Here is a 15,866-nt window from a genome sequence, read left to right as displayed (position 1 = left end):
CAAAGAACAAGCAAGGCAGCCGCACACTGGTCCGATGATCAAAGAGCAAGAGACAAAAAAGGCAAGGCTTGCCAAGCCATTTATCTCTCTGCCCTTCAATTAATCCTACATGTGTTTATCAGCTAGGTTGACACAAAAAACTATCTCCGTCACAATATCGGGATTATATCCTTGATGCTATAAAAAAGTTTTTAAAATCACATCGCTTGAGGAAAATCCCTTCATTTTGGGTGACCCATAGTTCTCAGCAATAAAATGGAAAAGGGAAGTAAGAAGAAATTGATGGATTAAAACTGTTCTTTCAGGGCCACCACGGAGATAGTGAGGCATTGGGGATGACTGCGCTACCTCCCAGAGCCACCCACTCAGTTCAACCCGAGTCTTCCACTTTGTCTGCTTGATATATTCGCCTCCAACACAAAGATTTCTGAAAACACACTGCATAGCACGCCACTAGTCCCAAACACACTGCCGTCTAGCTGATTCCAACTCAGAGCCAATCTATGTAGGGTTTCTGAGTCTGTAAATCTTTCTGAGATGCAGACAGTCTCATTTTTCTCCCTTAAAGCAGCTGGTAGGTTTGAACCACTGACCTTGAAGTTACCAACCCAATCCCCACCCCTCAGTGCCACCAGGGTTCCAGCGTCTAAAGATCTAAATTTTAAAATGTTTAATCTATATTTGTTAAATGTTCCACTGCACATTGTAACCCAATGTATTTGTATAGATTTTGTCCATTGGTTTTGACTCCGACTGAGACGTGTCTTTAAAATATTTCTTCAATTTTTTGGACAAAATAAAATATGGTACCACATTAATGTATAGGGACTTTCATAAATTTAATTTAATTTAATTAGCAAACCAAGTCTAGAAATACTTCAGTATTCCAGAATGTTCATCTGATAGAATTTTCCATTATTAACTGACAGACGTGTATTGATACATGGTGATTCACTTAGATCCTAGTCTACACCATTTAAAAGGTATTCAAGAAATGCAATTCCACAATGAATTGGTATAAAATAGAACACATATAATCAATTAAGCTTAAATCCTGTTTTATTCTCATCTATGTTTTATGTGCAGAGCCACAGGATAATAACTTGTATTCATGCAGACACCAATGACTTATCATACATCTTCAAGTATTGATTCTTATATGTACTTGTCTTTATCTGCACTGAGGATGCAGACCTGCTGCATCTCAAATGTCCAGCAACCATAAGACCCAGGAATGAAGCATGATTCCCTGGCCTCAGCCTTTCTTTCACAGCTAAGTTCGCCAGTGATTTGAGTGGATGCACTAGATGTTTGCAGAGTGTTAGCAAAGGAAGCGCCATTATAATGTATGGGTAGTCAGTCGTCAATAAAAACAACAGTCTCAAAAGGAGAACTGTTTTCCTTTCTCCAGATCATCCAAAACCCAAACCAAACTGGTTTTCATCAGGTTGATTTTGAACTATAAAGTATGGCATAGCACTACCCCCTTTGGGTTTCCAAGACTTTAAATCACTACAAGGACAGAGGCAGCCTCGTCTTTTCACTACAGAGCAAATGGTGGGTTTAGACCATTGACTTTGTGGATAGCAGTTCAATGTGCAACCCACTACACCATCCGGGCTCCTTTAAATTACCCAAGTCCAGTCTTATGTCATTGACCCTGGACTCAGTAGTTCAGGTCAGATGCTGTAGTCTTGTCACCTCCACCTCGGCTACCATGGCTTTGCCTAGCACTTGCTCTGCTGTTGGGCCTTACCTCACCCATGGGAAGTCACCTACACAGGCTCTCCTGAGCCACTACTAAATCTCAGCCACTTATCAGCATGCTTCCTGGCCCCTTCATGGGGTACATGTAGACCTCTCTTACCTTCCCTTCCACAAGAAAGTTTTACAGATAGTTTAGCTCCATTGCAAGTCTTCTGCCCGGAGGCATCTGGCCCCAGCTGCTGTAGGACAATCCCTGAACAGATCTTCTGCAGTGAGCCCTGCACGGGGAGCACACAGGCCTGTGCCCTGCATGGGCAAGCACTGCAGCTCTCTAACCTCCACTGGCAAGGCTCAGCTCTCACTCCATGACCTGGCTAGCCCACCACGACCACCTCGCACCTGGGCCAAAATCCACCACCTCTGTCCCTCACCATTCTGTCAGACCTGCAGCACTTTCCTAGACTCTCTTATGAATGAAGGACACTCTCAGCCAGGGACGCTGGGTCCTTGACCCAAAGGATGTGCCTCACTCCATCCAGACTCTTCTTGCTGGTCCTGAGGTCCCCCTGAATCTCTGTGCAATTGACCCTTCTATAAGCCCACTTTTGGTCAATTTCAAGTCATAGGCATGGTACCAGAGCCATGAATTGACCGATTCTCTCAGTAGCCGACAAACCACTCAATGTGCATAACGAATTGATCAATCCCCTCAATGGACTGTAAATCACTCGAGTCATATACTCCCAGCCAATCATTTTGTGGGAGTTACAAGACCATAGCTAGAAAGACCATATACATGATTCATTGTTCCACAATTATAGATGTGTCATGTCATTGAGCAAGTTTCATCCTGTGAAGTTAATTAGCTCTATTAATCCTGACTGGAAGGAGAATACAGAGATTTAAAAGAAAATCAATATCCTGATACTACTAGAAAACATTTAAACTAGGTATGTTTCATTTCTTTTTTTTTAATTAATAAATCTTTTTATTGGGGCTCATACAACTCTTATTACAATCCGTACATGCATCAATTGAGCAAAGCACCCTTATACATTCGTTGCACTCGTCATTCTCAAAATTCACCTGCCACTTGATTCATTTCTTAAAGTGTTCCTACTTAAAAAAAAATACTGCCTCCTATCAAGTTGCTTTTGAACCAATAATTGGCTCAGAGAGGCAGCACCCCTCCGGGCTTTACTGAGAAGCCTAGAAGGAAGAAGAGAATCTCCGGATTGGAAAAATCATTAAGCAGGTTAAGATAATTGCAACTTTTCCGCCAATGCTCATTTTCAGTTTCTACTGGGATCTGAAGTGTCTTGTTAATAGAAATAATCTTTCTATTTGAAGGTGAGATCTTAATATCACTGTAAGAAGTTAATGAAGAATAGTGCATAAAAGAGAATTCTACAAGATGGATAGATGAATGGATGGATAAATGAATGTATGTATGTATATCTGGATGGATGGATGGATGGATGGATGGATGGATGGATGGATGGATGGATGGAATTATGGACAGATGGACGGGTGGGTGTCTGGGTGCATAAGTAGAGATCTAAAACTCTAAGTCTCATAAGAATCTTGATTTCAATTTCCATTGCTGTTAGCAATCTGCTACTCGGGCCATTCATCCCCCTTGTAGATCTTCAGATAATTGTTGTCCCCGTTGTTGGTTTTTTTTTATGTGTTCATTTTCGGATAACCCTGCTATAATCATGGCTACTGCTTTTTTTTTTGAGGGAAATTTAGAGCACACTTACTGGGAGATAAGGACATTTTCCTTCTTGTAGGATGAGGCAGGGCTTCCAGGAGGAATGTACCCAGGCTCCAGGAAAACTTTGGTTTTTCATAAAGTTGTCTTTCTATGAAAAATATTATTAAATGGTCCTATCACAGCCCAAACTAATTTATTTCAATGTTTCTATTTTAGACGTGGGTGAAGAAGTTTATGATGATGTGGATGCCTCTGATTACCCTGCTCCATCGGCAAAGATAAGGTCATTAAAATGCTTTCATTCAAATAAAGTAATGAAAATGAGACTGCTCAAGAAATTTCGATGGATGAAGCACCCAGTCGGGTGCATGCCTCCAGCGTGTGATCGTGCACTCTCTGTACCCCTCTCTGAAGCCGCTTCCTCCTTGTCCCTAGTTCCAATGCTTCCACTGGGTTTTCGTCAGATGGCCCTGATCTTGCCTCCTGAGTCTTCTCCTTCTTGCTTTCTTTTTTCAAACATTTTATTGGGGGCTCGTACAACTCTTATCACAATCCACACATCCATCCGTTGTGTCAGGTATATTTGTTGCCATCATCATTCTCAAAACATTTGCTTTCTACTTGAACCCCTGGTATCAGCTCATTTCCCCCCTCTCTACCCCTCCCTCCTTCCCTCCCTCACGAACCTTTGATAATTTATAAATTATTATTAATCTCTTTCTTGCTTTCTTTCCTTCTTTCTCACTCTGTGTGTCTCTCTCTCTGTGTGTGTCTCTGTGTCTGTCTCTCACCTCCTATGCCGTTTCTGTTCACTATCTCCTAATCCTCTGCCAAGTGACCTACTGATACTTCTATTCATGTGCTCACTCAAAATATACTACGTCCTATTGACTCATCTCCTTTTATCTTACTCTCTTTCCTAAACCTTCTTTATCTCAGATATACTTCTTTCTTTGTATCTCAGCCCTCGCTGGCCCTGCTCGAGACTCCTTCATCTTCAATAAGATTCTTGTCCTTTGTGGTGAAAATGGTTTTATTTGTCAGAGGACTTTTGGAATGTTACTTTTTCATAAATGCTTTCAACACGCAAAGATTTCATTCAAAGTTTTAAAAAATGGAGTTCCTCGTGAACCGTGACAGTCTTCAGGGTGCCTAAGGTTTCCAGTAAATTTTAGGCTAAAACTTTATGGAAACCGGTTGCTACAAAAGACGTTCTTTTTGAAAGCTCTTTGAAATAGAAAATAACACAGTAGGATACTCTCTTTTACTCCAGAAGCTATGAGACATGATCTGATGTATACTTTGGGTGAAAGCAGCCACATCTCTAGCTTTTTCAAGAAAAAAGAACGATGGCTAGGGAGAGCCGCGCCTGATTAGTTAAGGGGTGAAAGCCACATAAATGACGCACAACATGTACCGTCTGAGCTGGACTGGTAAAATTGCATGCGTGAACTGCAAGTATTTATTTTTCACCGCCATAATTTAAATGAATCTAACAGAACAAAAGACAGTCTCAATGAAGCCAATGGAACATGGCTGCCATTCGTGCATGAAGACCGAGTTCTACAGGTTGAACCAACTGTTCATCAGTCTCCCTTTCCAGTTCCAGGAGAGGAGGCTCCAATGTCCTTCAGTGATGGGTTCAAGCTTGAATAGTCCTCACCATCAGGAAGTCGCTTCCTAATGTTCTATCCTTGGAAATGTTTAGAGCATTTCCCTGTTTTCTATTAAATAGCAATATCAGCACATTAAACTCGTTTTGATTCAGGCTGGGCCCTTAAAAGCAAAGAGCCATTTGCTGAGTGGACCCCAACTCATTGAGCCCATGTGTGTCAGAACTGTGCGCCAGAGGGTTGCACGGCTGGTCTTTCTGACACCGGCAGGCCTTTTTCCCCTATAGTGCTTCTGGGTGGGCTTGAACTCCGAACCTTTTAGTTAACAGCGTAGTATGTTAACTGTCTGGGCCACCCAGGGATCTACTGCTTTCTTGCATGTAGCTTATTTCAGAATGAAAAACCATTTTATGTCTTCTTATGTAATATTCAAGTTTTAAATAAATGTAAATGAATACTTGTCCAAGAGAGCTTTGAGGCATTCCTGGAATGTCCATGGTACCAGAAGGCAGGAGACACTAGCAGCAGATGGAGGACCAAAGACAGGGTGTTTCATAGTAAATGAGATGAGCTCCAAGGAGCCCTGGTGGTGTATTAGTTACATGTTGGACTGCTAGCCCCAAGGCCAACAGTTCAAAACCATCAGCATCTCTGAGGGAGAAAGATGAGGCTTTCTATCTCTGTAAAGAGCTACAGCCTCAGGAACACACAGGGGCAGTTCTGCCCTTTCCTCTAGGCTTGCTGTGAATTGGAAACAACTTGATGGCAGTGAGAGATAGTTTTGAGAGATAATTTCCAAGATCTCAAAACCAAAGCTCAAACATTCTAGGGAAACCGTGGCAGGGAAAAAAAAAAACCAAAAGAACTTGACCATAGAGCATCTAAATAAAAACTAGTATCGGGTTTTTAAAATCTTTTAAACGTATTGATAAATAATCCTCTTTTATAAAGTTCCCTTCTGTAGAGATCCATGGACCTTGCCCAATCTCCATAGTTCACCATAGTAAACGATTCTCAACTCCTGTGAAAATTAGCATCACCTGAGGAGCTTCCTGCACTCCACGAACAAGCCTCAAACCGTTTGTGGGAAGTTTTCCTTTTCTTTCTGTTTCACGATTTCAGGAATTTGGAAGCCCCTCATATGTGCCAGTACCTGGAACTCACTTAGACTAGTTGAATGACAGTTTGTAGAGATTAGGCAAGGGCATTGGCATTTATGCAATATACTAGATTTGCATGCCTACATGTTTCATTTTTATTGTTGTTTTCAATAGTAAATCTATCCATTGATCCAAACTCTTGTTTCTTTCCCTCTCTCTCACACACACAGTAATGAACAATTAACAGTACTTAGTAAAAATTATCTATCAGTCATGGTCTGTCATCTTTCTCTATCTAAAATGTTAACTTTTGCCTATTTTCCCCATCAACCAACACGTCCTGCCTCCCAACTTGACTCCATTTTAAGTCCATTTGGAAAACTAGCAAGTAGTAAAGTTTATAACAATAAATATTAGATTTTTAAAAAGCGATCTTTGCTCGAAAGTCCTCCATATGGCATTGGGCAGGCCACATACTCAACTCTGAAAGGTTTGGAAAAGAGAGGCGTGAAGGATTGCAGGCTCTGAGACTGCCGATACAGTAGCCATGTTTAAGCGACCTGTCAGTGCTGCAAGATGATTCAGCATAATAGATTCTCCCATAGTCATGCTAGTCTGGGCTCTGAAGAAGCTCTCTGTTAGGAAAATGTCATCATTTGTTAGGCTACATGGTTCTGGACGTCTAAGAAAAAATATTCCTCAAAAATAAAATTTAACAAAAGTGGTCCCTTAAAAAAATTAACCCAAAGACAGTAAGCCCAAGATTGTATAATTTTTTCTCTATTAGACACGGTTCATTTCATATTTGTGAAGCGAAATGCTAATTGTTTTATCTGTGTTTTATCATCCTAGTCAAGGAGTTAATACTGGAAAGGCCAAGGCAGAAGAAAAAGACCTTAAGAAGCTGAAAAAGCAGGAAAAGGAAGAAAAAGACTTCCGGAAAAAATTTAAAGTATGTCAGATTTATCTCAAAACACTGATGATGGGCTCCACAAATAGAATTTAAGCACCAAACGCACATTTCAAAGTGTAATGGCTAATATCACAAGTTGTTTTCCACATTTTCTAAAGATATCTTTTAAATTAACCTTACCGAAAACTAAGTGGACGTGCATGTCAGTATATACACTTTTCACAGTCACCTAAAATTGCCTGTCCTTGGAGCCTTGGTTCAAAAGTAATCTAAAAATAGTTCTTCAATTAGGCTGGTGAAATTATGAGTGACTCCTGCTCTTCCAATTGTCAATGGTCTTACATTATCTATGGGACACAATGAGCTCTTATTTAGTAAAAATAATTCTAAATACATCTGTCAATAAATGAAATATTATAACAATATGCATCAGCTTAGAATGTAAGGACTTTTCTTTTTTTGTTTGTTTTTCAGTATGATGGTGAAATTAGAGTCCTGTATTCAACCAATGTTTTGTCCTCCTTGACTTGTAAAAAGTGGGGGGCCAGAGATCTACAGGTGAAGGCTGGCGAGTCCCTTGAGGTCATCCAAAACACAGATGACATGAAAGTTCTCTGCAGGAATGAAGAAGGAAAATGTGAGTCACCACTTCCATCACCTAGTTTTATTGTCTCTTTTTGCTCTTTGCTTTGTGAGTTGTGGGAAACATTCGGAAACTACTGGTTTTTCTGGGCTGAGAGCAGTACTTTATTTTCCCTTCTTGTCAGTCTCCAGGAGAGGGCTTCAGAAAGTCTGTGGACAACATGGAAGTATACATATGCACGTATCTGCTCGCTGCCATCAAGTTCATTCTCATAGCAGGGCAGAGCAGACCTGCGCCTTCTGAGAGGTTTAATCATTACAGGAGCAAACAACCTTGTCTTTCTCCCACGGAGTGACTGGTGGATTTGAACTGCCACCATTGTAGCTCACAACCCAGTGCATAGCCCACCCAGCCACCAGAATACCTTACATATGTTATACATATACATATGTACACGTATGTACACACTTTGATGCCAAGGTACTGTCAAAGTCGTCTTTGTCAAAACGCAGTGCTACAGACGGCCAGCACCCAAAGAGGCATGGGTGTGTACTAAATGCGTGGTTGCCTAGAGCCACCATGGACTTGCTGAATCATGAGCTCTGAGAGTCAGAGGAGATCCGTGATCATACCTCCTTCCTTAGCGTGTTCTGATTTGCACTGAAATGACAATGACTATGTCAGAGTAGTAACCCTCACCCTGCCCTGGTTCTGAAACTACATAGCATGCCCTCACCTATGCATTCCAGTTTTCCTGCTTTGAATGTTCCCTTGAGTTTAGTGCCTATTTGAAAACACTGAACGCAACATACTTTCTAAAGCAATGCAATGCGGTCCCTGTATATTTGGAATTGGATCTTCAACATGGCTGCTGCTATTGATCACAGATGCTCCACGTCCTCTTGGCTGTTTGCATGGAAACCATGGATGAAGAGTCAAACTTTACTGAGAAGAAGGTGACTCAGGGACAGGGACTGAAATGAAGTTTCAGGAATAAAACCTTATGACTCAATAGTGGGAACACGGATCTAAAGTTCTCACGGAGGAGGTGCACTTGACTTTTAAAAGGAGAAAATGGAATGAGAACAAAAGATAAAAGGTAGGAGCAGTGTACTATTAAGACTTGAAGTTCACTGGATATAATTTGCAGCCAGTGTTCCAAGCGACAAAGATAATCGGGAATAGATGCAGCATCAGAAACAAAGACTCAGAAAGAGACTCCATTTTCCTAAGAATCACTGGGCCTTAAGGGTGTAGAAGAGGAGAGGCCATTCAGGGGAAAATTCACTGGACCCTCGCTTCCTACTGGGGCAATGCTAGCTCCTATCATGAATATCATAGAGTTCACAACCTCTTCAAACATAGCATTGTCTAAAAAGAAGGCAGAAACATTTAATAAATTTCTGCTAGAGAACAATCAGGAGTTCTACATGACTTTATTTTTCATCAAGTATGAGTGCACTTTATGAATTGATAGTGCTATGCCAAAGACAAAAGAAATCAGTTGATTATATTGATATCACTATATAACCACTGGTTTTTGTCTCAAGACTTTGAGCTGAATTTTTGCCTTCCGATGGCTTCCTCCAGATGTCAACCCGGAGATAAGGATGTGCGTGTGCAAGTAGCTTATCTGGGAAATGGTTCCTAGAAACATCAAAAGAGAAGTGAGGCAGGGAAAGAGGGCAGCCAGGAAAGTATTGTTCTCAAAGAGTCCCCTCTGGGTCCTTGAAGCTTAGTCCCGCCTTCCAAAGAACTCTGATGCCGGAGCTATTTCTTCCAGTGGGAAGTGGAATTGAGATAGTTACACACCAGCTTCTGTTCCTCAGGGTTTGCAGCCTAAGCAGGTGGGAGTCAGACAGGATGCTGATCAAGCTATCAAAGAGAATTCTGGAAGTCAGAGAAAAGCCCGCATGTGAAAAGATAAATCCAAGTACTTTCAACTGAAAATTGAACCAACAGGCACTGAAGTAGGAAGAGGGAGGGCCTATGGGAGGGGTGCCAGGAGCATCTGCTACTGCCTTTCTGGTTGAGCATGATCCCAAGATTTAATGATCACATCTGCTTCGTTTCCATTTCCTTTTCTAAACTTTCTGTTTCTTTGGACAGAATTCTTGGCATTGTCAAAATTTTCTTACTTTCTGATTCATTCCACAATATCTCTATAGGATTGGGGGTGATGTTTATATACGTTCAGCCCTTCCTCATCTAGATCTTTGAAATAGCCTGCCATTGGTATATACTCTCCGCCAACCCACCCACCACCCAGTCACCCAAATGTTCTTTTTCAAAATACAAACCAATCTTCAGGCTAATGTATGAAATCCTTGACAATCTAGCCCCAGTCTCATCCACTGTAGTCACCCACCCTGCACCTGTCATCCCAGAAATACCAACGAGTGTCAGGTCATTCCCTTAATGAATTGTGCCAGCTTCATCTGCCGTTGTTATTTCAGCCTCCTCGGAATGCCTCTGATTGTCTATGAAGAACAACTCAGTTGTCAACTACAACTGAAAGCATCCCCACACCCTATGCCCCAATCACTCTATCACCCTTAGCCTCTCCCCAAGACTATCATCCTGCTGTTTTAGTTGCTGTCATTGTTGTGGTTTTATCGAGCTACTATTCTGATTAGACGCTGAGCTTACGAGTGTCTTCAATAAGAAATTCTCATTCTTGCATTCCCAGCACACTCAGCACCTCGCACCTTTTTTGCCATTTGCTGAACTTAATGTAACCATTTGGACATGGCATTGGATAACCAGATGGAAGTCAGACACAGGGGCGTTGGTGTGACTGATTGGAAGAGAAAAGGTCTCTCGCTTCATGCAGCCTCTGAATCTTTCCCTTTTTTAAATTTCTGTGTCTTCCGATTCTCAGCAAAACCACTGGCAGTCCAACCCCATGGCGTCCCTCACCCTCCATTAGTGTGTAGTCCACCAAAGAAAAGAAACCGTCACTGATTTAAACCTAACGCCGTGGCATGAGAGGCTAACGCACAGTTCAGTGAAGTACGGTCAATTCCACGGGCGTGATTCTCACATTTGACCAAGTCTCACCAAGTTTCCTGTGAAAGCACCTGCTGTGTGGAGAGCTTTCGTACTGTTGGCACATCCCCAAATGTTTAGAATTTCTCACTAATATTTGCGCATACTCCACAACTCAGTGTCTCAAAAGCTGTGAGTTTTCCCACCTCCTGTCACTGGAGAAAAATGTTCCACGGTGTGTTGAATGAGGCAAGAGCTGAATTATCCTTTGAATATCAAAGAAAGGGGGACTTTAAAGTAGCTTTAGAGTTTTCAAATCCCGTTGATCATTTCTTTGCTTCTGTTTTTTTCCCATTTATAAAATAATGCCTACTGACTGAAAAAATTTTCAAGACACGTTATTTGTTTATTTGGTTTTTGGTCTGGTTTATTGTTGTTGTTTTTGGCAAGCCATCTCCCTGATTTGAAGTCCTGGAAATAATGAAAGAGGAAAGGAGGCAGATGAAATTGTTTACAAAACTAGCATAATCGTGTCTATTCAGTATTGTGCATCGCATTTAATCTTTCTTTCTACGACACTCTGGGCATTTCCCTTTGGAATTGGCCCTGGCTCCACTGTCTTTGGTCCAGCTACATCATTTGATCGTATGGCTTAACTACCTAAGGCCGACTTGAGTGCTTTTAAATTTTAGTTCTGGATTTACTCAGAACAAATGAAGCTATCCAGACATAATATGTTTTAAAATATTGAAAATACTACAGAAAATAAAGCATAATTTCCAATTATTCCAAGGTGGTTTTTTTTTTTTTAACTCCCTTGATAACTTTGCATTCCCAGTGCCCTCCTGAAAGGTGAGTCATCCATCCTGAGACACATCTGCACTGTAGCAAGCAACCGTTTGGGAAAGAAATTAATTGGCACATATGGGGGGTGGGTGTTACTTTTTCAACTGGCTGTCTCCTACCACATATTTCAACACATTTGTTTCAAGCCACTGTGTTCTGCTCGATGAGCTTGAGGGTGCCAAGTAATAGCTTCATATTGTCTGAGAGCCTCCCTGCTGTGCCGGCAATCTCAATGTGGGAGTGCTCCTGAAATACGGCAAGGCTACACGGTACAGCAGCACTGTGCATTTTTTGTTTGTTTGTTCTTTTGTTTGTTTGCATTTTTCATTGACATTCCCTACAATTAACACACGGGAAACATAGGAGCGAAGAGAAATTTTTCTGTCTTCAAAATAAATCAAGGTATAGAAACAATAATGCCTAGATTATGTAAAAAATCATGGTAAGTCATTGGTTTTGACACTGTTGTGAGTCATCATTTGAATAGAATGAGGTTTTAACTGAGAGTTTTTGAAAAGAACCAGACAGCAAATCCACTGCTGCATTAATAGTTTTTAAACCTGTAAAAAAAAATTCTCTGCAAGAATGTTTTCAGAACTCACAAGTCGAACATTGTCACCTCATTTGGGGAAGCTAAAGTAGAGCAGCGCGGAGCCAGGCCAGGCCCACACGAGATGCATGGACCGTATCTCACACACACTCACACACACACACACACACACACACAATTAAATACAACAAAACATCTGGGGTGTTCATCAACAGAGAAAGCTGACCTTAAAATTCTCAGATAGGCAAGATACAGAAGTGAATGTAGCTGGAGTGTGAGAATAAAGGGATGTTCAAATTGAGATAGCTATGCTGTAGATATTGAGTTATTAGCTTTGATCATCTCTGTTTTAGACCTTGGTCACACATGATGTTTTACCCAGGTCTATAAAACCGTAAGGAAAAAAAATTGTTTTTTAATGACAAATCTGTAAGGGAGCATTGGTGGTAGTTCTAGGGGTTAGGCTCTCTGGTCCCATATACTCAGGCTCAGGGAAGCCCTATATAAGGTCCCTGGGAGTCAGAATCAATTCAATGGCAGTGGGTTTGGAGTTTTGTTTTGTCAGAAGGGGATTATGAAATCTCAGCCACTTGAGTTTAAAAGTGGGTTACCTAAAATCATAGGACAATAAAATCGTTCAGCTTCCCGAAATGGCATGTGTGTTCTCTTTGTTTTGATGCTTATCTGTCTTCAACTATAAGGATTCTGTTTTCAAGATAAATAGATTCGATGCAGAATGAGTCTAGTCTCTTCCCATTAACAGTTTCTTATGCATTTCTCTAATCTTCTGTCATTTCATTTCAGTCCTTTACAAAGGACTCTTAAGAAGTCTTTGGGGGTAAAGGGGAGACGATGCCAAGGAGCCCAGGAAGAAAAGGAATGTTTGGAAACGGACTGTGGTAGCAACTGTACAATTCTGCTGCTTGTGACGGAACTATGGACTGAATGATATATGTATTAGCTCCCAATTAATAACAAATAACAAAAGAGAAGTCTTTGGATATGAATGGTTGTGAATAGTTACATGCTTTGGCTATCAAAGGTTAAGCGCTTGACTACAGCAGAAAGGCAGTACCTCACCTAAAGGTGTCTGGGAAGCAGCCCTGGTGATCTGCTTCTGAGAGGTCATAGCCTTCCAAGCACGTTCCACGGGTGCACACAAGGGGGTGCACAGCAATTGATGACAACAACTGGTCCTGGAGTTACTGTCGCTGGTGAAGACTTCAGTTGGCCTCGGTCATTTGTCAATTATTATTAATACAAACATGACTCAATCATAGGAATATTTACTCTTGTATTTTCTTTGCTAGTTCATTTAAGAGAGAATGACAAAGCACCCATTTCTCAAAGCAGGATTCATCTGTTTTAGCTCATGAAAAAGAACGTTTCCTTTTTTTTGGCCTCTAACTGATAGAAGTAACCATGGATTTGTTACCGTGACTGAAACAAAATCAATGATTTACTTTAAATTTGTTAGCGGTACAAATGTCTCTTTTGAAAGGCACGTACAAAACTGAATTTCCTAGAGATGCACATGTCCTGTTTCAAAATGATATTAAATTGTGGAAATGTACTTGAATTGAAGATGAGTATCTATTAACAAAATGAATTAAATATGATATCAAAGGCTGCTCAGGGTTCACAGATACCACTTTTAGTTGTCTTATCTTACCACTTGTCACAACTTTTGCTGTCATTAATATAAAAGGATAATGTAATATAATCCAATTATTAGTACTGTGAATCAAATATTGCTTTGCTAGGCTTTCACCTTTTGACACATTTTGTGACTTCCTTACTAAAAATATTTAAAGATCATTTTTTATCTTTATTTGTAAAGTTATTTCAGTTTCATTGATATATATTTCACATACCATACAATTCCATGGTTTAAATAGATCAAAATGGCTGTGCCTTCATCACCACGATGTAAAGATAACTTTAACTCATCAAGCATACAATAGATTTCAGGAGTCAGCACAAAATCCCTCATTTCAAAGGTTGGTAATATTTAGATATCAGGTGATTGTTTTTTAAGAAAACAGTCATGACTTTTTAAGGAATGTCCTGTACACAGAACATAGAACATGCACAAAAACTCTACTGTCCTGCATCCAGTACACCTGTTTTGTCCTTAAGAGGGATTCACAGAATCCCTCATCCGTGGTCTTTCAGTAGAGATGTTGGTCCAGGAAAGACAGTGAGGGAGTGGCAGGGAGGCCGTATGTGACCACCTCCAGCTTCAGAAAAGGGGAGAAGACAACTCCACATCTGCCTGAGGATGAGTCCTGTGAGGTCAGTCATGCCTCCACCTGCTAACATGTTCACCCTATGCAGACACCAAGTAGCCCTCCAACACTACTCCTGTGCTCGGCTTGATAACCTAGTGCAGTGGCCACATGAAACTCACAGACAATATTCATGATTGCCGTGGTGTATTAGGAAACTTAGCAGGTGACCATAAGTTAGGATCAGGAAACATTAAGGATATAGTTTCCTCCACAACAGTGCCTCTTCTCAGCCATGCCAGCTACAAAGTCTCTCTGGTCCTCAGCCTCTCAGTTACGTAACCCCTTGGTTTCGATCCTTGTACTGTGGATCAGGAAGCCAGGTGTTCTGCCTCCTGGTCTTGGCATAGCTCCTCTGTCCAGCTCTGTCTCATGGTCTTAACACCACTGTCCCGCTGCTTTTCTTGCCACCACTTCGGGCAGGGATCTCACGCGAATTCTGCTGGTCACTCTTCTTTCTTGATGGTTTCTGCTTCTGAAATGGCTCACTTTTATACCCTGCAGATTAGCAAAAAAGGGATCAATTCACGCATTGGAATCCTCGTGTCTTTTTTTCAGACTACCACTCCAGTCTCTGGGTAGGAGTTAAAAAGATAGAACAACCAAACAGTAATGTTTCTTCACCAGAGACCAGACATTCAAATGTCAACAGTATATGCCATGACAAACCAGGAGAGGGAGATACTATGCACTGAATATCAGAGGGTTATTTTGTAACCACTTACAATGCATACTCCTCCAAAGAACCAAAGTGCCTAGCAATTGAACACAGCTCTGATTCTACTCAACACAACTTAGAAAAGGTTAAGTATTAGATCTGATGGCATTTTAAGTACAAAAACGACTCCATTAGGTATAATCTCAGTTGGAAAGTAACATTGTGTCGTCCATTCTGACTCATGGTAACCTCATGTATGCAGTTCCCATCGGTAGAACGCCAAACCCGCTCCCAAGGTGACTGTAGATGGTGCACAACCTTTTGACTAATAATAAGCACTTATCTGCGCCCCTCGGGGTCTTGGAGGAAACCTACTCATAAAATCTTCTTAAAGCTGGCTCGTGTGAGTCGTTCCTTGACGAAAACGGGCTACGCTTTGAAAGAACTGTGTGCCGTGACTCGCAGCAGACAAGAGAAGACAGTTTGCTATTGTCGTTGTAAGAACAATGGATACAAGCAATAAAAAAGGGTCACACTCAGAGATAGATTCACTCTCTTTATGTTTCAGTTCTTAAAAGAAATATGAACGGAATTTCAATCCTGCGTGTTAACATGGTGTTTCCTTTTCCCTTCATAGATGGCTATGTCCTTCGCAGTTACTTGGAAGACACGTAAGTTCATTTTCTTCTACTACTACATGTGTAACAAAAAGGCTGTGCTGTTCTCTACAGATAATTCCTAACAGAGCATAACTAACAGAACTTCCTGGCCTATCTAAAACACACTGGAAAACAATATGGTGCTGTCAATATGTATGCTAATACCGATAGTAAAGAACAGCGTTTCCAGAGTGGCAATCTTTTAAATAGACCAGAAACTCTCTTCATTCATGAGTATATGGTT

General features: G+C 41.0%; 1 protein-coding gene across 1 annotated transcript in view; it reads left to right on the top strand.

Annotated features, from left to right (window-relative positions):
* FYB1 (FYN binding protein 1) overlaps positions 1–15,638 on the top strand; it is a 102,152-nt gene extending 86,514 nt beyond the window's left edge. Inside the window, exons 13-16 of the mRNA XM_075543011.1 lie at positions 3,641–3,707; positions 6,990–7,089; positions 7,525–7,687; positions 15,601–15,638. Of these exons, the coding sequence (XP_075399126.1) occupies positions 3,641–3,707; positions 6,990–7,089; positions 7,525–7,687; positions 15,601–15,638 (368 nt within the window). The remainder of the gene's footprint in view (positions 1–3,640; positions 3,708–6,989; positions 7,090–7,524; positions 7,688–15,600) is intronic.
* The last annotated feature ends 228 nt before the right edge of the window (positions 15,639–15,866 follow it).

This window comes from Tenrec ecaudatus, chromosome 2 (assembly GCF_050624435.1).
Source record: "Tenrec ecaudatus isolate mTenEca1 chromosome 2, mTenEca1.hap1, whole genome shotgun sequence".
In the NCBI taxonomy this organism is placed as follows: domain Eukaryota; kingdom Metazoa; phylum Chordata; class Mammalia; order Afrosoricida; family Tenrecidae; genus Tenrec; species Tenrec ecaudatus.
This window is presented reverse-complemented; position numbering and strand designations above follow the sequence as displayed.